General features: G+C 57.4%; 1 protein-coding gene across 6 annotated transcripts in view; it reads left to right on the forward strand.

The window, feature by feature from the left end:
- PSD (pleckstrin and Sec7 domain containing) overlaps positions 1-19,895 on the forward strand; it is a 47,564-nt gene that overhangs the window by 16,099 nt on the left and 11,570 nt on the right. For 4 of the 6 annotated variants that reach the window (XM_040606269.1, XM_040606270.1, XM_040606268.1 and 1 more), the window contains 6 exons: positions 3,549-3,992; positions 12,847-13,047; positions 13,554-13,634; positions 14,185-14,297; positions 15,121-15,179; positions 15,730-15,819. In XM_040606269.1, coding sequence (XP_040462203.1) covers positions 3,549-3,992; positions 12,847-13,047; positions 13,554-13,634; positions 14,185-14,297; positions 15,121-15,179; positions 15,730-15,819 — 988 coding nt within the window. The remainder of the gene's footprint in view (positions 1-3,548; positions 3,993-12,846; positions 13,048-13,553; positions 13,635-14,184; positions 14,298-15,120; positions 15,180-15,729; positions 15,820-19,895) is intronic. The other 2 variants (XM_040606271.1, XM_040606273.1) reach the window with 1 other exon arrangement.

Raw genomic sequence — 19,895 nt, forward strand, 5'->3', positions numbered from 1 at the left:
CCTGGAGCCAGAACCATTCTGCTGCTGCAGGAGCTGCTGTACCCCAGGCATGTCCTGGTAGCTGGGAAGGACCAGCCCTTCAAAATTACTGAAGCACCTTTGGATGCTGATTTGCAGCATTTAGACATGTAAATCCCTTGAAAATCTAGTCTTCAGGGTTTAGCACCCACTGCAAGGGGGATTTCAGCTTAGTGCTATCTTGTTGTCCTTCATATTCTGGCTAAAGGACATCTTTGGTGATTTACCCTCCCAAAATAAGAGAGGGTGCTAACAGCTAAAAAAATCCAACACCAAATCAAACGGGACATGGAAAGTGACAGAAGAAATGGTGTCTTCTTCCAGCAAATCCTCTCCTTGATAGAGTCAGAACTACTGACTCTTAATGACTAGTCTAAGCCTTTACCGTCTTTATTCCTGTTAGTCCTGGAGAGCCAAAACCCGTCAGCAAGAGCTGGATCAATTCCCTTCCTCCTTAAGCATCGGCAGACATGCTGGAGAAGCTGCTGCAAGGGTGCCTTGGGCTGATAAGAGAGAAGAGGCTTTGCTGGGGGGTGCCCCATGCCCCTGAGACATGGGGGGCTGGCAGGAGCAGAGGCGCCTGTTCTCCCTGCAAGCAGAGCAGCCTTGCCCAGGAAAGCCCTTGGATTTACTACCTGGGGAGCCTTTTCAGAGCCTTTGTGCTCGCTCCTCGGAGGTGAGAAAATAGCTGGATACAGGGCAAGGCTTGTTGGGGATTAAAAAAATGGTTATGGCTTCGATTTCATCAAAGGCTTAAGCATGTGCTTAACCTGCCTCAGTAGCCACAAGCCTCTGGTGTGTTGTGCTGAGGCTGAGCCTCTGCCCCAGCGCTCAAGGTGGCTGCAGAGCCACAGCTCAGGGTGATGCCACCACGTCTCACAGGCTTGGAAGGAGGGGGATGCTCGGGGCAATGCTCAGGGCAATGACAGAAGACATCTGCCAGTGAGCTGGGGAAGGACGGGGGGCAGCATGACCACAGCGTGATGGTGAAGACATGGCAGGGGAGCATGGGCACCCGGAGGGGGCTGCAGTGCCTATGGTTGGTAGCTGTGGCTGAGCACGGGTTGGAGGTTGGACACTGAGCCCTAGGAGCAGGCAGCTGCCAGGCTGGAGGAGATGTGTGAAGGAACCTGGGGGAAGCGCAAGGAGCTGCTGGGGCTGGTCGGTACAGGAGCTTTGTTCAGAGAGGAATAAGGTGAGGGGCTGCTGGGTGGTGCTATATAGCATCACCTTCTTCTTGCTCAGCTGGGATCCCCGGACAGTGCCTGCCATGTCTGTGCAGGCAGGAGGAATGGGGCACGGCTGGGGCAGCCAGGGGTCTGGAGGGTCATAGGAGCATTTAGCAGAGAGAGAACAGCACTGTGAGGGGCTGAGGGAGAGAGATTTTTCCCTCTTCTCCCCGCTGCTGTGGATGGCTCTGCAGCACCAGGTGGGGGGAAGGGGCTTGCCCCTTCCCCTCCATCAGCCATCCCGGGGGCAGACCTTCCCCTGCTGGCTTTGGCACTAACATGCAATGCAGCGTGGCTGTAGGCTCCTGGGATCTGCTTCCCCTCTGTACCCACCTGGCCCTCTCCCAAGGAAGGCTGTGACCGCCTCTCCCACCCCAGCTCCAGGCTGGAAACCTATTTACTTTCCCGCTGCCATCACCCTTGCGCAGATGCTCAATTACAGATTCTGCGTCCCCTCCTCTCTGCTCCTCCCAGCCACATTTGTCTGGCTTGGTGATGGTGTGGTGACCCTTCCTGGGGGGCTGGGGCGGGGGGATGGGCAGTGTAGCAGGGGCTGATGAAGTATCTGTGTCCAAACAGGAGTGGTGTGTGCAAGCAGTGTTGAGCCTGGCTGCTGCGACTAGATCCTTCTGGAGATGAACAGCTTTGTGCTTAATATTTCGGGGAGGAAAGATTGCTTCCAGAGCTTGGACGGTGTAGACAAAACCAGCTGTGCTTTTCCTGTGGCTTGGTGGCAATATACTTGATCACAAGAATGAGCCCAGCTCCCTCTTCTGGGAAGAAGGTCCCTTCTGTCTGCTGGCATTGTCCTCCCTGGCACAGCCCATCGCCCTCCTTAAAGATTCGAGGCACAGAACTAAGTCAGCAGCGTTAGCTTGGTTCAGTAGCACACAGCTGGGTGGTAGGAACTGTGAATGCACATCACATCTGTAAAGCTCATCTGCAGATGTTAAAGAGGTCTCCTTTGCCTTGTCCTTGCCAGAAAGCCACCTCAGAGGCAGCTGCTCCTGGGGCTTCTATGGGCATGGTAAGAGCATCACACGGTGCTGTGCAGCCAGGGAAGTGCTGGTGGATGGGCGAGTCCAGCCTCTCCCCTGCCCTGCTTACCTGCAGGTGGCTTCGCTGTGCTCCCCTGGGAGCCAGCCAGCACTCTGGGGGAGCCAAGCTGCCAGCTCTTGGCCTGCTGAAGTAATCAGGGTGAGATTTTTGAGCGATACGTGAAGGCTAATGAATGAAAATGATTTAGTGCTTGTAACAGAAATGCATCTTCTCAGCCGTCTGCACGAAGCTGTTTGTTCATAACAAAAGTTATGACAAGCTGGAGCCGTTCCTCTCTTTTAATCAGAGGCGAGAGTGGCATAAGAAGTGCTTTTCTGCTGCTTTAATAAAGTGATAGCGGCTTATGAGTAAAGTAGGCTTTTAGGGCTGTGTTTATGCCTGTACGGCTGGAGCTTTGATGTTGCCAGGGTTGGAAATATCCCTGATGCTCAGACAGATGGGCAGGCTGCGCTTCCCCTAGTTTACAGGACAAAGCACTTGGGTCTTCAGGGTTTAGAAACTTCTGTGTTGGGATGGACCCAGATCTGCATTGGAGACAAGCTGATCCCTGACAAGATGGTGAGCCAGGACCAAGCCTGGCCTCTGGGACATGGGCCAGCTCAGGTCCTCAAGCCCAGAGCTGGGTGTGAGGTTCCCTCTGTACTGCCTTGAGAAACCTGGGGCTCAGCACCACCTCATGCTGGGTTTCAGACATCTCCTGGGACCAGCCAGCAGACCTTGCAGGTAGGTGGGTGCTGGGCATGGTCTGAGGGTGGTGCTCAGCAACCACGGTGCTGCATTCATGGAGGAAGGTGCCACACTGTCCTGAGCAGCTTCAGAAGGAGCCTTCTGGATGCTGGGAGATCTGAAAGCTTGTGGAAAACTCAGCCAATTCCAGATTTGGTTGGAAATTGAGCTGAATCACATCCTGCTTCTGGTGCTTGAGCCCTTTATTGGATATAAGCTCAAGTCGAGTGACTGGGAGCAGTAGCCATCTCATAAGCTTCTTATGAGGATGAACTACTAAAGGAACAAAAGTCTGTGGCGCATTAAAGGAGAAGCATGTGTCTGGAGGGAGGCCAGCCCTGTCCCTCTTCCCATGATGTCTTGGGCAGGTGAGGCATTTCCTTGGAGGTCTACAGATGTTCAGAGGAGATTTCTGCCCTCCCCAATTTCCTTCTGGAGCAGTGTGTGGGCTTTTGTTTTGGGGCTTTGATCCTTTGCTTTTCAGTGACCTGCTCTTCTCACTTTCTTTCCCTCTAGGATCATGGACCGGGACACGCAGGATATGCTCAAGTCTCCAGTGCCCTTCCTCCTAGGGCACAGCCTCTCCAAGGATGGCATGGACTCTTTCAGCAAGCATTTTGAGAGCATCATGGAGTCCCATCGAGCCAAAGGCACATCTTACACCAGCCTGGACTCCATTGACATTCTCTCCTCCCCAGCCCGCACCCACGGGACCTTTTTCACTTTTGACCTCCCAACCCTCACCCCAGAAATACAGGGACAGATCCGAGACAGCGCAAAGCTGATTGAGGAGAACTTTGCTCCTCTGGCTCACTTGGAGCCAGACTCTGGGACCAGTTCGGCCACAGATGCCCCCTGGACAGAGAGGGAGGAGGAGCGGGGGAGACGAAGGAAGGGTGCTCGGCACAGCCCTTGCCACTCAGAGGACAGCTTTGGTACGCCTTTGGCCTCCAACATGAGGTGAGTGACCAAAATAGCTTGCTGTCCAGCTGGGCCACCGAGGCTCAGTGTGGGGTCTAACCCTGTGCGGCGTGTTTTGCAGCCGGAGCCTAAGCTGTGTTTCTGGGGAAGTGGGGAAGGGTCAGGACGGGGAGTGCTAGCTTTTCTGATGAGGCCAGCGATCACCACGGTAGTAACACGTCAATGGGAGGACATCTCCTTTTTTCATTTTTGCCAGCTTTGTCAGTGCTGGGGGGTTGTAAGGTTTTCTCCAGCCTAGCAAACAGATTGTCCCAGGACTTCAATCCCGTGGTGGTTCCCATAGCAGGACACTCCATCATCCATGGTGACTGTGGGGAGAGGCCAGTCAGAAGTCGAGTACCAGTAGAAATTCAGCAGCCTTTCCGTCCTGGAGGCCAAGACTTCCTGATACTGCTGCACCCCTCACCATCTGAGTAGCAGCCTCTTGTTTCTTGAGGACAAGAGTTCCATGGTCTTGTACCTATTGTCCTGGCCTCTGGAACCTCCTCAGCCTTGTGTACGTTGGGAGATGGGCACAGCCCACCAGAGCCTCCCTGTACGTTGCTCCAAGCCTGCCTGCACCTGGGCTCCAGATGGCTGCCCCATGCCTGGGGAGATCTCTGGTGCAGCAGGCTGGGGGAGCTTGGCCCCACCACTTCCAGCCTGTCCCTGTGTGAGACCATGTCCAGGCTGAGGCACTGCCTTCCTGCACTCATCCCGCTTCCAACAAGGTCTTGGGCTGAGGCACTTGCCATGTGGCAAGTTGGCAAGCCACATCCTTTCCCTTTTCCAGGGAACGTTCATCCAGAGTGTGGTCAGGTCCAATCAGGATGTCAGGTCTGGTGCTGTGGTTCAGCTGCCGAGCTGGTAGCTCTCGGGGAATTTGATGTCTTAGGAGGGCCAGTGCTGGCATGACTATTTGCATTGCCTCCCCACGAGGTCTCTCTGCCAGGTGACCTTCTGTGCAATGCCAGAGCCTCTTCAATCCCTCATCCACTTTCTAGGCTTTGGACTTTCCCACACCGAACTTTTTTGGGTTTTGTCTTTTCCAGACCAAACCTAATGTCAGTTCTTGTTGCAACCTGCACCATCCTCGTAGGCTTGACTTGGGGTGGCCAGGTGGGGGTCTGAGCCCTGGTGCCTGCAGTTAAGAGAGGAGAGTGGGGCATCACATCTGCTCCTTGGTCCCTGGATTACTGCAACAGAATTTTGGGGCAGTGATTCCCTTCTTTTGGGGCACTGACGCTGGGGATGTGATGGCACAGAGTCTGGGCAAGGTTTGTGCAGTAAAGCTAGTGATGTCGGCGAGGCACGAGGCAGCAAAGAGTGGCAGCATCCAGCCATGATCAGTGCTCTCTGCAGGGACAATTGGCTTCCTATTCCTCTGCCAAGGCAAGGGAGCGAAACAGAGTGCCCTGGAGAAACTGGGAGGACAGTGTCTGACTTACTGCCCATGGAGTGCCGCTGTGCCACTGCCGCAGGGGCACAGGGAGGTGAGGGTGTGAAGGACAGGTGCGCTGGGAGGGTGCAGACACACAGCTGGCAGCAAGAACGGCAATGAGGTGGCTTAACAGGGGTTTTTCCTCCCTGGTTTATAGTCAGTGGAGCGCAGAGCACACTGGCAGTGCCAAGGATGCTGCGGCACCGTGCTCCCCTCCTAGCTCAGGTTTCAGAGCAGTGCTGGGCTGCAGCACAGGCCATGGAGGGGTGTTGTGTGTCCCCCCCCCAACTGCATCTTTGCTGAGCCCCTTCTCCTCTGCCAGCCCCCGCAAGCAGGAGTACTTCTGCTTGGGTGGCAGGGGACCGCAGGGGAAATGCAGCCACAGCCCACAGTGTGCTCCCTGGCCTGGGGACCCCGAGGTTTGGGCTTTCCACAGCACTGCAAACACCAGCCTCGCCTTCTGTTGCACATGCAGAGCCCCAAACAACTGTCTTTCCCATTAAAATATGATTCCTTTGGTTCCTGGCAGGTCCCTGCACAGCTCTTCTCTTAGACCCACCCAGGCCCCCTTTCTTGCCTGTCTGCGGGCAATGTTCAGACCTGCCATGCTGCCAGCGCTGACCTGAAGCGGAGGCTGCAGGAAAAGATGGTGGGAAATGAGGCGTGGGGAAGGAGGGCCCTGCCACAGCCCCCCGGCAGGCAGCAGCCCAGCTCTCTGCTCCTTGGCATGGGGGAAGCCTCCCCTGCAGCCCCTGTGGGCGACGGTGGGCAGGGAGGGGGGTGCAGCTGCGATCCACTATTGTGCCATGGAGAGGAGTGGAGACTGGGACTGGGAGCAGGAACTAGACTGGGAAGCAGGGAAGGCATGGGATGCCAGGGGCTGAGACAGTCCATCATCTGCAGGGTCAGCCCTTGGGGGGCAGGGCTTTCTGGCAAGGGAGAGGTCCAAGAAATTTCCTCTTTCCCCATCACTGGTGCTACCAACTTTCTAGAGTCCAAGTGTAACAGACCATGAAGCTGAAGCTTCCCAAGTAGTTTGACAAAGAAGTGACTGGGCTGATTGCTCAAAGGTTCCCATGAGCTGGAGCCAGCAGCTCCTGGTGCCTGGCAGGGCTGATCTGCTCGAGCGGGGAGTATCCCTGTGATGCTCCCATTAAGGGGTGTTTAATGGAAATTGCTGGGGAAAGGAACTAAGGAACATCAGCAGCCACCATAACACCACATCACCCGTGCCACTGGGACCAGAGCAGGGCATTTGTTACTGGCCATGGCCACAAGCAGTACAGATGGACTGACACTAGCTCAGATGGCCTGGGGACCCCAGGCAGGGGGGGGTGTCTGTGGGGGAGGCTGTGCTTTACACTGGCTGTCAGTCTCAGGGTTGGCAGAGGTGACTGCAGGCTGCAGGGCTTTGGCATGGGGGGTGACTGGTGACAAATGCCAGGCCTGTGTGTGCTGCCTTGCAGCTGCCCCCCTTGTGCCCCCAAACCCTTTGTCGTTAATTGTTGCGATGGGCTGGGGATGGCCCTGCAGCCTGTGACTTGCCATCTCTCTCAGTGGCAGGGGTGGCCAGACCAGGGGAGTGTCCCCTGTGGCCGATGGCCCTGGGTCACGCAGCCTTGCAGCTCACATCAAGGCTCTGATGTCCCTCAGCAGGCGATAATCTAAGACTCTTGACCTTGTACATGGGGAGTGTGCCTCAGTGCAGACCCAGCCTCCCCGGGCGCTGGCGTGCCTGCACCTCCTCCAGTGGCCTTGGCTGAAAGGGAGGGAGCAGTGGCTGAGCAGCAAGGGTCCCAATGTGGGACCCTCTCCCCAGGACATCCCACGGCAGCACCCCCAGCATGGGGCAGAGGCTCTGTGAGTAGGTTATCACCCTGTTAGGGTGGGAGGGGAAGGTGTGCAGGTCCCCCACTCTCGCTAGGCAGAGGGCTGTGGTTAAAGCAGGCTGTCCCCAGGGCCCTGACGGTGACCTGCAGACCACATGTGGGGGCACAGCCCTCCAGGGCTGGGGGGCTCCCTCTGGGGCTGGCCGGGGCTGATGCGGTGCTGGTGAGATGGCAGGGTGGGATCCAGGGCAGCCCTGGGGACTGCAGAGAGGTTGCTCCTGTGTTGGCAGCCAGACTTTGTGAATGCAGGTCCAGCTTGCTGGAATTTGCCACGCTGCTGGGTGCAAGTGGGTGCCCAGCATGCCACCTCACTCTGCACGCAGCCCGGGGCTACCTGCCCCACAGACAAGCAAATTGGATGTAAATGGGCAAATTGCATCTCTCTGGGGGTGCAAGCCCCCTGAAATCCAGCCACCCAGCTTCCCCTGCCCATGGTGCTCCCCTGGAGCTGGCCTTGGCCCTGGGCACAGCCATGCTGGTCCCTGAGGAGTGCCAGCAGAGGGAGAGGACGTGACATGCCCCCCCCTGCGAGAGGCCAGCGAGGCAGGCTCTGCTGGGACCTGAATCGGGATCATCGCCTAGGGCAAGACAGAAGGAAGGGCAGGCAGGAGAAGCAGCAGCAAAGGGCTGCAAAACACTTGGTGAAAAGGGCCAGATACCACAGTGAGGGGCAAGGTAAGCTCCACTGTGCTTCTTTGTAAGGTCCCACTGCAGCAGTTGGTGAGCTGGTGTTCCTCGCCAAGGCCAGTACAGGTCTGTCAGCTGGCCTGAGGTCCCGGTTGGCACTGGGCAAACTGGTGAGATAATACCCTGAGAGCTGTGCCCAGTTTGGGGCCCTGGGGGGTGGATTTGGGGTGTAATGTGGGAGGTTGTGGGTGAGGGTGAGCAGAGGAAGGAGGGGTGAGGAAAGGATGGAAATAGGGAAGGGAGGGACAAAGCTAGGGCACAGGATGAAGAGGTCTCCCCAACAAGTGTTGGCATACAAGAAATGGGGCACAAGCCTGGGCTGGGGGGACTTTCCCCATGGCATTTCTGTGTTAAGCCATGAAGGGCAGCAGGAGCTGGGACAGAGAACGCATCAGCCTTCCATGGCACAGAGGATGGGGGCAGCTGGCAGAGGCATGGGCAGTGGCACATCCCTGTGGGATGCAACCCCTTGTGTCAGGCGTTAATTCCAGCCCCAGGTCTGACCCAGAGCACCTAGGCTGGGCTTTGCCCAAGGGTCTGAGAGACCTGGGTTTCCCTACACTGACCTCATGGCATCTGTGACTCTGAAGGAGAAGATAACCCTCCACCCAGCAGGTGAGCAACCAGATTTTGAGGCTGACTCCTGAAACTGTTTGGTGGTATTGCAGAGTCAGCCCCTGTCCTCTGCAGGAGTAGTTGTGCCCCCCACAAGAGGGGCTGGTGGGATGGCATCTTGGAGGACAGGCAGGCATGTCTGGAGAGAGCTGGTGCTGCAGGGGAGGCTCTGGGAATCCGCAGAGAAACAGGAGGGAGTAGGGCAAAGCTGCCCAAAGTTCGGTCCTGCCTGGATCTGGCAGCAGTAATGCTGGCGGGTGCTGCTGTGGCTGTGTGATTTGAGGACCAGGTTGGACTCCAGAGCTGCCAGAAAGCAGGAGCAGCCCCGTCTGTGGCTGGAGGCTGGCCTGGCTGACCTTCAAGTGTCCTCCCAGCCCTAACTTCAATTCTGCGAGGAATGAACCAGCTCAGATCTTGGCTGTCATAAATCAAAGTTGCTCCGCTGAGACCAATGGAGGGAGCTGCATTTATTTAGCTCAGCCAAAGATCTGGTCTGGTACATTCTTAGCAGCAATATTAGGCAGGCTGGGCTCACTTGGCAGAGGCATAGGTCACCTAGCCATGCGTGTGGGGCATCAGGAATCGAGGGCAGAGTGCTGCTCTGCCCCATGCATGTGTTCCCTCACAGGCTCGGACCAGGCTCCTTGCCCTGTCCCTTGATGGTGCAGAATGCAAACCAGCCTCCCGTGGGGAGCAAGTGGCACTTGGATTGTGGTTGAAGGGTTTGAGTTTCCTGCAGCAGGTGTCTCACCTGAAAATGTGTCAGGCAGGACCTGGACAACCCAGGAGCTCAGCTGAGCACCCCCAGCTGAAACCAGTGGCCACCCAGCCCACCCTGTCCCCAGAGATGTCTCTCCTTCCCCACTGCTGGGAGCAGGGCATTGGTACAGGAAGGGTGCTGCCATGCAGAAACAGTGTGGGAAGGGTCTCACCATGCAGATACATCTCTGACAGCAGCCAGGAGCTGGAGGCCAGCCCTCCAGAGCAGGCTTTGCTGAGCTGGTGCTTCATTGCTGCCCCACATCCAGGAGAGAAGATTTGGAACTCCTGGTTGCTGGCAGCCACAAAGAGAACATGGTGCTGAGTGAGCCCCATTTGTGGTGGCAACGTGGAGAGGATGTTGGGGCTCCTGCAGTGGCATGCTGCATTGCAGCCAGCAAAGGTGCTGCGGTCTCTCCTGCTGGACTCCAGGGAGTCGGCCAGAGGAGGAATATTGGGGTGAGACGAGGATCTGGCTCCAGGAAAGGAGTGTTTGGCCCCGAGAAGGAACATTTGGACCCTGGAGAAGGAGGGTCTGTGGTGCGGTGGCCCTGGGCAGGACCGTGGCCCTGCAGCAGCTCCACAGGGTGAGGAGCAGCACGTGGTCCTTGTGCTGAGCTGGGGTGGGAGGTGGCCGGTGAAAACCCTCTGTCCCAGGGCGAGCCCTGAGCTGGATCGTGTGCCTTCCTCACAGAGACCCCCCAGAAGCACCTTGCTGCTGCCAACGTAGGTGCTGGGGACCCGGGCTGTCTCGTGAGCACTCTGAGGTGGCAAGGGGACCTGTGCCCCCAGTGATGTGGCGAGCAGCAGGGAGGCGGGTGAGCTAGCACTGGGTCTGCTTGGGGATGACTCATTTCTGGCACGCTGAGGATACTCGCACAATACCAAATTTGATATTTATTCCTTAAGTGTGGGCCAACTCTCGGGTTGAAAATGTATCTAATGTAAAAAATATTATCTCAGTGTTTCTTCAAGCCAAACTGAAATGTCACTTTAGAAAGTACACTAAAAAAACCCACCCTGAGACATTAGCTCATTGGCAAGAAAATTACCATCACCTCAGTTGCCTCAGATGTGGACATATCTCTTCATGCTGTTCTCCGTTAGCTTGAGGATTGGGCTTTTGGTTTTTCTCTCTTTAAACTACACGTTCTCCAAGCCAGCTGGGGCTTTGAGTGGTGACAGACGGGTGCCACCACTGGGGCGCTCTCAACTCATTCGGGCCAATGGTTTGTATTTAATAGCGTGAGAGTGGCCTGAGTGTTGGAAGAAAATCCGTTTCATGGCACAGCTGGGTAGTGCCTCATCCTAAGAGCAAGGCTGTGCTTTTCTGATGTAAAACCCCAAATCAGTATGGGGACTTGGTGAGGAAGGGGACAGCAGATCCCGCTGGTAAAGCTGCTTGGAGACCATGGCTGTGATCCCTGCATGCCAACTGCAAGAAGCAAGGAAAGAATTGCAGCCACGGGTTGGGAGCCTGCAAGGAGATAGAGATGTTGAAGGATAAGAGAGGTTTTTGTAAATGGTCACATGCCTGGATGCTCAGCACAAGCATCCAGGATCCAGCATGAGGATCAGGAAGAGAAGTCACGGGGAGAGACTCAGAGCTCTAGGTTAGTCCCAGGAGGCTCCAGAACTGGCCATGTGAGGGAGGACAACGTCTCAGGCAGGACAGGCAAGGTCCAGGTTATTGAGCTGTGATTAGTCATGGTGGTTGAGAAGAATGGAAAGGTCTTCAGAGGGTGACTGAGCAGCCGCTTGCTCTGAAGATGCAGTTGGAGCATGGGAATGCTGTTGGGAAGCGGAAAACATGTGGGCCCTGCCCTTGGCTGATCACGGCAGCTGCAGCTGCACAAGGAGCTGAAGCGGGGCCGAGGTGTGTGTGCCCAGCACTGGCCCAGCAGCACCCATCCTGTTCTGCTGTCGAGCCAGCTTTGGCCCTGCCAGCCAGTGCAGGCACAGCTGGGCACAGCTGGAGGGCAGTGAGCACCAGAGCACATGCCAGCAGCACCTTTGGATGTGCCCACCCTATTTTGGCAGGAAGAGAGGTTTTAGGGGTGCCCACAGGACGGGCTGTGCTGGTGATGGGGATGGTGATGCTGAAAACCTGCCCAGCACAGCTCCCCAGAGCAGGCGGACTCAGAGCCAGTGAGTGCCTAGCCACCTTGTGGCTACTCTTGCAGCTGCTCCCACCAGGGTGGCATGGGGTAATGGACAGGCTCTCTGGGGAGGACTGGGGCCAAATGGGCACAGATCTGCCCTGAGCCACCCATCGAGGGCTTACCACAATCACCGCCCGGCACTGCCAAGCTCAGCGGTGGTCTGAGCCAAGTGCATCTCCCTGGGAACTGGCCGGGTGTCAGAGCCGCTTTCACCAGGGAAGCGTCTGGCCCTCAGGTTTGAGCACAGAGCAGCTTTCCCCGCTGCACACTGGCTGTGGGTGCCAGGGGGGTGGGAGGAAGGTGCTCGGAAGCCCCCCAGCCATGGGGCAGCCTGCCAGCGCTGCACAGGGCTCCCCTGGGTCGGGTGGCACTGAGCAGCAAGGAGGCTCGTCCTTCGTGGAGGAAGCAGTGCCTCAAGGAGATTGGCCTGGGTAATTGGCTCAGGAGAGCAGGCTTCTTAAAAGTCAATTAGAGACTTTTAAAAATAAATCAGACTGGAACATTGTGAAGGCTGCCAGAAAATTTGGGCGAGGTCAGAGTTGCTTAACGTTCGTTGTTGATTAGATTCAACCAGATTTTTGGTCGGGATAACTCCTGCGCGCTGAGTCAGACTGCTTCAGGGGCTCAGCCAAGAGCTCCTAACGTGGCCATGTAAGGCATGGTGGGCTGATAGCTGATGGGCAGCCTGAAGAAGACAGTACACCCCGCTGTGAGCTGGGGGGGGCAGGGGGGGGTTCCTTTGTCCTCACCCTCTCTGCCTCTGTTTTCCCTTCTGGGAAGTGCTTTAAAGCCGGTGGCTGGGAAAAGGCGAGCAAAGGAATTAATAGCCATCTCGTCTCGGGTAGAAACTGTGCTCGAGAGCAGCACGAGGAGTTTGTCAAGGTTCAGAAATGAGTGCAGATCTGTAGGACGGCATGTGATGTGCACACGTTTCTGCTCCCAGTCTCCGCCATGGCCGAGCTTGGCACAGCCTGAGCCCACACATACAGTTTCACAGGCTCAGGGTGGGGGACTTTAGAGCTGTCCCATTCCTCCAGATCCAGTTTGGACACAGGTTTGGGTGCCTTGGTCCTGTCATCAGTCAGTGGAGCTGTCCTGTCACCCCACCTCTCCTCCAGCCACATTCCCAAACCTTCCCTTAGCTCCCAGAGCTGACCTCAGAGTGTCCCTAACTGGGGCTGTTCACCCCAGGTCCCCACAGTGAGGCTCCAAAGCAGGGTGAGGGCCCTGTGTTTCCCAAGAAGCCAAACGAAGCAAGGATCTGCAGGCAGGCTAACGTGGAGCGTCCCTTCCCATTGCAGTGACCACCCCCTGAGCCACCTGGTTTCGGACTCGGACTCGGAGATGGACAGCGTGGAGCAGCTGGCCCTGGGCAGCACGGACACCCTCTCCAATGGGCACAAGGCTGACCTGGAGGCTGCCAAACGCCTGGCCAAGAGGCTCTACAACCTAGATGGCTTTAAAAAAGCAGATGTGGCCCGCCACTTGGGGAAGAAGTACGTGTGGGTATTCGCAAGGAACATTCTGTTCTGCAAGGGACCCATCTGCACCCCCGATGCACCCACAGCTGCTGCCCTGGCAGGGCACTGGGCTAGCGGGGAATAGCTGGCAGGACCCCAAAGCCCACTCCCTGTGGCTGGTACATCTACAGCAGGTGTTCCTTTTAAAGGTCCTAAAACTAAAAGACATCTAAGTTTTGGTACCTTCCTGCCATGACTGCATCTTGGGTGCTTCACGAAGGTGTTGGGGCAGGGGGACAGCTAGCTGACCTCTTGTGGGCCCTGCCAGCTCTACCTTCTCCAGTTTCTTGTACATGCCCAGTATTCCCATTGAATCTGTGGGTGACTCCTCTGAGTTTCATGGGAGTGTGGGGTGTCTCTGTCCTCAGCACGCTTCACACAGCCTGGGGGAGCTCCCAGCCTCCTAGAATCCACCCCACCCTTGCATGCCTTCAGCTGTCCCCACAGTCTGGTTGATCTCACTCTTGCCCCTGCTTTTTCTATTTCAGCAATGAGTTCAGCAGGATGGTGGCAGGGGAATATCTGAAGTTCTTCGTGTTCACAGGGATGAGCCTGGACCAGGCTCTCAGGTCAGAGTTGAGTGCATGTACATGTGTGTATGTGTGGTTGCCACCCGAGTGGGGTCCCAGCAGACCATGCCCTTTGCAGCTCCGTACCACACACAGATCTGCAGGAGTGCACAGAACCTGTGGCTCCCACCTGGAGATCCTCTTACCTCTTATGTGGGGGAGAGTGATTCCCAAAATGGTATCTCAGCCACACAACGAGGGAAGAGTATCCCTGGTCATAACAAAATTGTCGGTGTAGTTGGGTGACTGTCAGGTTCACCTAGGACTGGCTTTTCAGGCCTCGAGCCCGGACCCTCCTGGTGTTGCCCCCACCTCCTTCTCTGGTGTAGCTCCTGGAGCTGGCCGCACATCTCTGCAATGCGTTGGCAGGGTATAGTGCTGAGGGCTTGGAGGGGAGTCCCGCGGTGTGTTGGGAGGGATGTCCAACAGCAGGGCTTCATCCAGCATGCAGGGGTGTCTCCAGACCAGAAAATGCAGCTCCACTCCTGTGCAAGGTGGAGTGGAGAAAGGTGGGCTTCATGTGGGACCAACGCTGCTGCTTCTTCTTCAGGTCCTTTCTAAAGGAGCTGGCTCTGATGGGAGAGACGCAAGAGCGAGAGCGAGTGCTGGCTCATTTTTCCCAGCGCTATTATGAGTGTAATCCCAATGCCATCTCTTCGGAGGGTAAGAAACTGTGCATGTCCCCGTGTGTGTTTCAAGCGAGCCCATGCATTCATCCACTCGGTGAAGATGCTGAAACTGAAGCCAGAGAGCTAGCTGAGAACCTGTACTGACGCCTTAGGAGACAGCCCCAGTTACGGAGATGTCATTTCCCTCAAATGACAGATGCTTTAGATAATTTCTTTAAAAAACCCTGCTCTGGTTGGATCATGCGTAATTAGGGCTCAACCCGTCCTTAATTCTGACCTTGAGCAGATTAGCACAAGAGGCGCGGGAAGGCCCACCTCACCAGATAGACCCCAGCTCTCAGACCCTCGCGAGGCTCACAGGGAACAGCCAGGTGAGACAATTTTGGTGCCTGGCACTTGGGGCAGCACAGACACCTGCTTTGTACCATTATTTCACGTCTCTCTGCCTCTTGTGTGTGCACTCACATGCCGGGTCTGCGCTGGGCTGGCTCTGGGGCTGGTGAGGTGTGGGCTGCCTGGCTGGCAGACCGTGTGCCAGTGTCACCTTGCCATGCCAGGGGCTCTGCAGGATTAGCTGCAGCATTGCTGCCTGGCTGAAGGGGCTGCAAGCTTGGAAGGGAGCCTGTACTCTCAGGTTTGGGACCAGCTTTAGTTCAGTGGCCTCCTACCTACCCACCCGCGTGCTGCCAGCACTGCACTGACTGCTGTGTGCTCTGTGTGCCCGGGCTGGGAGGAGGGGGCTTGGGGCTGTCCTGGGGGCTCAGAGCCCCCATGCCCTGCCTGAGATGCCAATGGGGCTGGAGCAGCAGCTGCAGGGAGCTGGACCCTCTAATTCCTGTGCTGTGCTTGTGCTGCAGATGGAGCCCACACGCTCACCTGTGCCCTGATGCTGCTCAACACAGATCTGCATGGACACGTAAGTTCCCGCTGCCACCAGCCCTGTCTGTCCCTGCACTGTCTAACCCCACCGCCCCCAGCTGTAGGTGCTGCAGCAAGAGTGAGGACTTGCAAGGACAGCTCCACGTGAGCAGGAGCAAGGGACCCTGGACCCATGAGGGTTGATCACTCCTAACGTCTGGGGAGGAGAAAGGCTGAACGAGAGGAGGGGGCTAGTGAAGGGGGTAGTGGGGCTTTGGAGATGTGCTGAGCTAGAAGATGTGGAGGTGAGATGAGGACAGAAAAGTGGATGGGGAGAGGCGGTGGGAGAGAGACTACTCCAAAACCAGCTGCCATCGGGAGTGGGTAGTACCCAGCTTAGAAAAAGGAGACTTTTATTACAACTCCCAGAGTCTAGGCAAAGCCGGCAGCTTCCCCACGCCTGCAAGCAGCCTCCTGGAGACCTGGCTGGTCCCTCACACTGCTGCAGAGATGGGGAGGCTGTTCCTGGGCTGTGGGACCTGCTTCAGCCAGCATCGGCCCCTGGCCCAAAGGTAACCCCTGCATTTCTCTCCCCCTGGCTCCCCCAGAACATTGGAAAGAGAATGTCCTGCTCCGACTTCATTGGCAACTTGGAGGGACTCAATGGAGGCACTGACTTCCCCAAGGAGCTGCTCAAGGTAAATTCAGTCGCTCTTCCTGGCCAACCAAGCAGCTGGAGCAAAAGTGGGAGCTTTGGGCAGGATCGCGTGGATGGCTACCTGGGATGCGATGAATGTGTCCGTCCTTATGCAGGAATGGTTGTGGTCCCTTGGCCCACAGTTTTCCTCCTGCCTTGCTGAGGGGAACATGGGCTACTGCATTCCCCCAGGAGGAGGACCGAGCTCCGCATGGGGTTCTGATTCCCTTCACTGCTCTTGCTGTGCCTGCATTGCAGGCAAGGGGGCAGAGGTAAGGGCAGCTTGCTGGGGTTGCCTTGCCCAACTTCATGGCACTGACCCCATGCTACTCGGTCCTTCTTGGCTCCCTGGAGCCCCAAGCTGTAGCCAGCCCCTGGGACTGGAGCCATCTCCAGTGACAGAGGGCATGTTTCTGGTGACACAGGCAAGGCGTGGTGATGGGGAGGGTGGTTGAAGCCCCAGGGCTGGGAAGTCATCACACTGGTGTGACTGGGGGGACTCCTGCTTTCTCCCTGCCTGCCCCAGTTCCCAGCGGGGCTGGGCCTGGGAGCGCAGTGTTCAGTGAGCACCTCCAGCCTTGGGCTGCTGCACTTCTCTGGCATCGCCTGTTCTCAGGAGGGTTTTGTGAGCTGCTGTCTCCCTGTCTTGGGCCCTGGGAATAGGCTTAGCTCCCATGAGATGTGCCAGGCAGAAACCATCACTGTCGGTTAAGCACTACAGTTGGCAAATACTCATGATGTGGAAGATGGGTTCCCACAGGGTGCTGGAGCCACAATGGGGGGAGATGGGAAATGAAAAAAGGCAACAGAGGGCGAAAAGCTGAGCTCCCCTTTCAGCCTCTGTGGGTCTATTCCTGGCTGTATCGCTCACCCCATCATTAAGGGGTTACCAGCAGCTCTCAATAGGGCTGTCCTCCCTCTCAGCCCACGCTTTGCCAGTAAAAGGCGTTACTCAGGCAAAATTCTCCTCTAATTTTAAACACAGCTCCAGAAAATGCTTTAAGCACCTGAAATGGGATAGAAACATCCAAAATGAGGACCCTGAACCCCTGCGCTCTGGAGCATCCAAGTTCTGCAGGCCCCTCGGCATGCCCCCTTTGCAGCCCCTGGCATCCCATGATTTGGTACCTGCACTTCAGGTGCTGCCCCATCCCTGTTAAACTTCACCCCCAAAAGTACTCGCAGTTCAAAGATGTGAGATCAAGTTACCCCATCAGATTCCAGCCAGTGGACGTGCCATGAAACTACAGGCTTTCTCTCGTGGGCAGGGGCCATGACCTTTGCTGGGTGTAAGGGAACGGGGTGGGGGGCTGCAGCGCTGCAGCACAGCCCAGCACGGCTCTGCCTGCAGCCCAGCAGCAGGGAGGCTGCTGTGCTAAAAACGGCCTGTTCCTTCTGCAGCTGCGGTGCTTCCCACCGCTGCTTTTCAGCTGCCTCTGTATGGGAGCTGTGCTGGGGAGGGGGAGCAAAAGGCAGCATCAGGAACAGTGCGCAGGGCGGGCTGCAGCCTCTCGTCTAGAACATAGTTCCCCTTCAGGAACCCCCTGCCCGTGCAAGGGGGAATGGGGTCCCGGGGCAGGTGAGATCGGGAAAGTGCTGTCAGCCTGTGCTGGGGAGGGGGCTGGCAAGGAATGGTGTGTGAAGGGGTTGTGCCTCTCCTGGGCAGCCTTTGCCAGGCTCAGCCAGAGAAGACACCCTCTCCTTTCTGCCTGCTGCTTTTGGCCACCTGGTGCTTTGGTCCCCACACAGGCTCAAGGGGCAGAGAAGTGGGGAAAGGCTCTCCCCGTGTCAGCCTGTGCTAGTAGCCCTGTTACCCTTGGTAGAACACTGCCTCCTCGGCAGACCTGGCTGGCAGGCTGTCTGGGGACTGAGGCTCCTGTGCAAGTGTGCCGCACAGCTGGCTGGCTAATTTTAGTGCTCCAGGAGCACACGCATTTCCTAAAGGCAGCAGGGGAAGGGAAGGGCTAGCAGGCTTCACAGGAGCTTCCCAAGGCTCAGGGCTGGGCCTATGAGCAGCTCCCACAGTGCAGAAGAAGGGTCCTGGGGGCTCTTCCAAGACTGCCTGGGGAGACAACATAGGCTGCTACCAGGCTTCAGAGCTGGAGGCCCTCACCCACAGCACTCACCGCCAGGGCATGGGGACAGCAGGGCAGGACCTAGGTGACTGCAGGGGACACAAGGCCACAGTCCCCTGTGACCCTGGGGACAGCATCAGGAACAGACCAGCAGGGAGCCTGGGTGCTCCCCTTGTTTCTGGCTGCAAGAAGTCCCAAGACAAACGCAGCACGATGCCTGAGAGCGGGTGACAGCCTGAGTCAGATGAGAACTTTATGTGCTACTAGATAATACATGTAAACAATCCCGGTTTTACGCAGGAGAAACAAAACCACTTGAAAGCTTGTGCTTTCACAGCGGAGCACCACATTCCCCTGGCTGCCCTGCACAGCACTGCTGCTAGAGTAAGGCAGTGATGCCTTTACCGGCACTGCTGCTGGAAATCCTTTCCTCTGGCTCTGAAAGCTCCCCTGAAGAATTGTGCTCCACAGCAGGGCTACCCAGCTTTCTGATGTGGGTGTCCTCCGCACAGGGGCCATGCTGAGGATCTAAGAACCCGTATAATGTCGTGCCCGAGGATGCCCATTTCTGCAGGCTTGGACCCAGATTACTGTGGCCAGATGAAGGCAGCTGCCCACGCAGCAAGGAAGGAGGCAAAGTGGGATGTCCTGGAGCTAGTGGTGTTTTGATTGGCTCTTGTGGTGTTGCTTTTTTTTTTTGTCAGTGTGATTTTAGCCCAGGCCCCCTGGGATTTCGCTCACTGTTGCTGGTTGTCTTATATTTCAGATGTGCGTTTGAACTTTACATGACTGATCACCTTGTGGAGCTATAGCTCTTCCCCATCTTCCTTATTCTTTTAGCTTAACTTTATGCTTTGCTGGCTGGCAGCAACACAGCATGGCCAAATCAGACCCCATTTCTCTCCAGCGCTGCTTAGTGATTGCAGGAGCGAGCCGAATCTGTGCTGCCTTCCAGCCTAGGGGCCCAGGGCACTTCACAGACGTTAATGAATTAAGCCTGACAATGCAGTTGGGTCCCCAGGGGAGGAAGGTAGGACGGGCCCCCACCTCCCACCCTGGAGGCACAACAGCAGGGCTCAGATGCTCGGAGTGCTGGGTAAGTGATTAGCAGTGTGGGAAGAAAGCCCCAGCTCCCACCTCTGAGCTATAATCACAGGAACGCTTGCTCAGTCTAATCCCCGGGGCTTCTTTCTTTTTGTTTTGCTTTTTTGCCTGTTTCACCCGGGAGCGCTGCCTTGCCCCATCTCCCGTGCCTGCCCCAGGCTCGGGGCAGCCCAGCACATCTGGTGGGCCAGGCACCCCTTCCCTCGCCATGCCCAGCCATCGCTGTGCCAAGCAGTTAGGACAGAGTGGAAAATTTCTCCACCGGCCGCGTCGCCTACTCAGTCAAGCCTAACTGAATTACGCGTCGATCCCCGTGCCTTCTCGCAAGGGTGCCCAGCCTTTGCGGCTTCCCGGGAAGCGCTGCCCGGAGCGCCCCTGCCCTGCCTGAGCCAGCGGGGCGGCTCCGGCCGCTGGCCTTCCCGGCCCGACCCCCGAGGGGCCGGCGGGAGGTGGGCACGGCGGGTGGAAGCCTCCAGCACACACCCCCGGGCCTGTCTCCCAGCAGCTCGCCCCTCTGGAGGGTCCCGTGTGGGCAGGGTAGAGGCAGCTCTGAAGCCCGCCCGGGTGGCACCGAGCCCGGGGGGTGTCACCCCCGCTGTCACCCGGCCGTGTGTGCGCTTGGGGGGGAGGCAGCGACGGCGCACCGGGAGCAGCTCCAACAACTCGTGTGGCATCAGCGCCAGGGATGCGGTCGCTCGGCTCGGCTCGCCTCGGCCTGGCGCCGCGGGCCGCCATTGGCTGCGGCGGGCGGGCGGGGCGGGCGCGGCTCCGCCTCTGTCGGGCAGCAGCCGCCGAGCCCTGCCCGGCCCGGCCCGGCTTCAACAGGCGGCGGCGGCGGAGCGGGCCGCGGCAGGCAGGGCAGGCAGGGCGGGCAGGGCCGCCGGGCGCGCCGCCCTCC

This window comes from Falco naumanni, chromosome 9 (genome assembly GCF_017639655.2).
Source record: "Falco naumanni isolate bFalNau1 chromosome 9, bFalNau1.pat, whole genome shotgun sequence".
NCBI lineage: Eukaryota > Metazoa > Chordata > Aves > Falconiformes > Falconidae > Falco > Falco naumanni.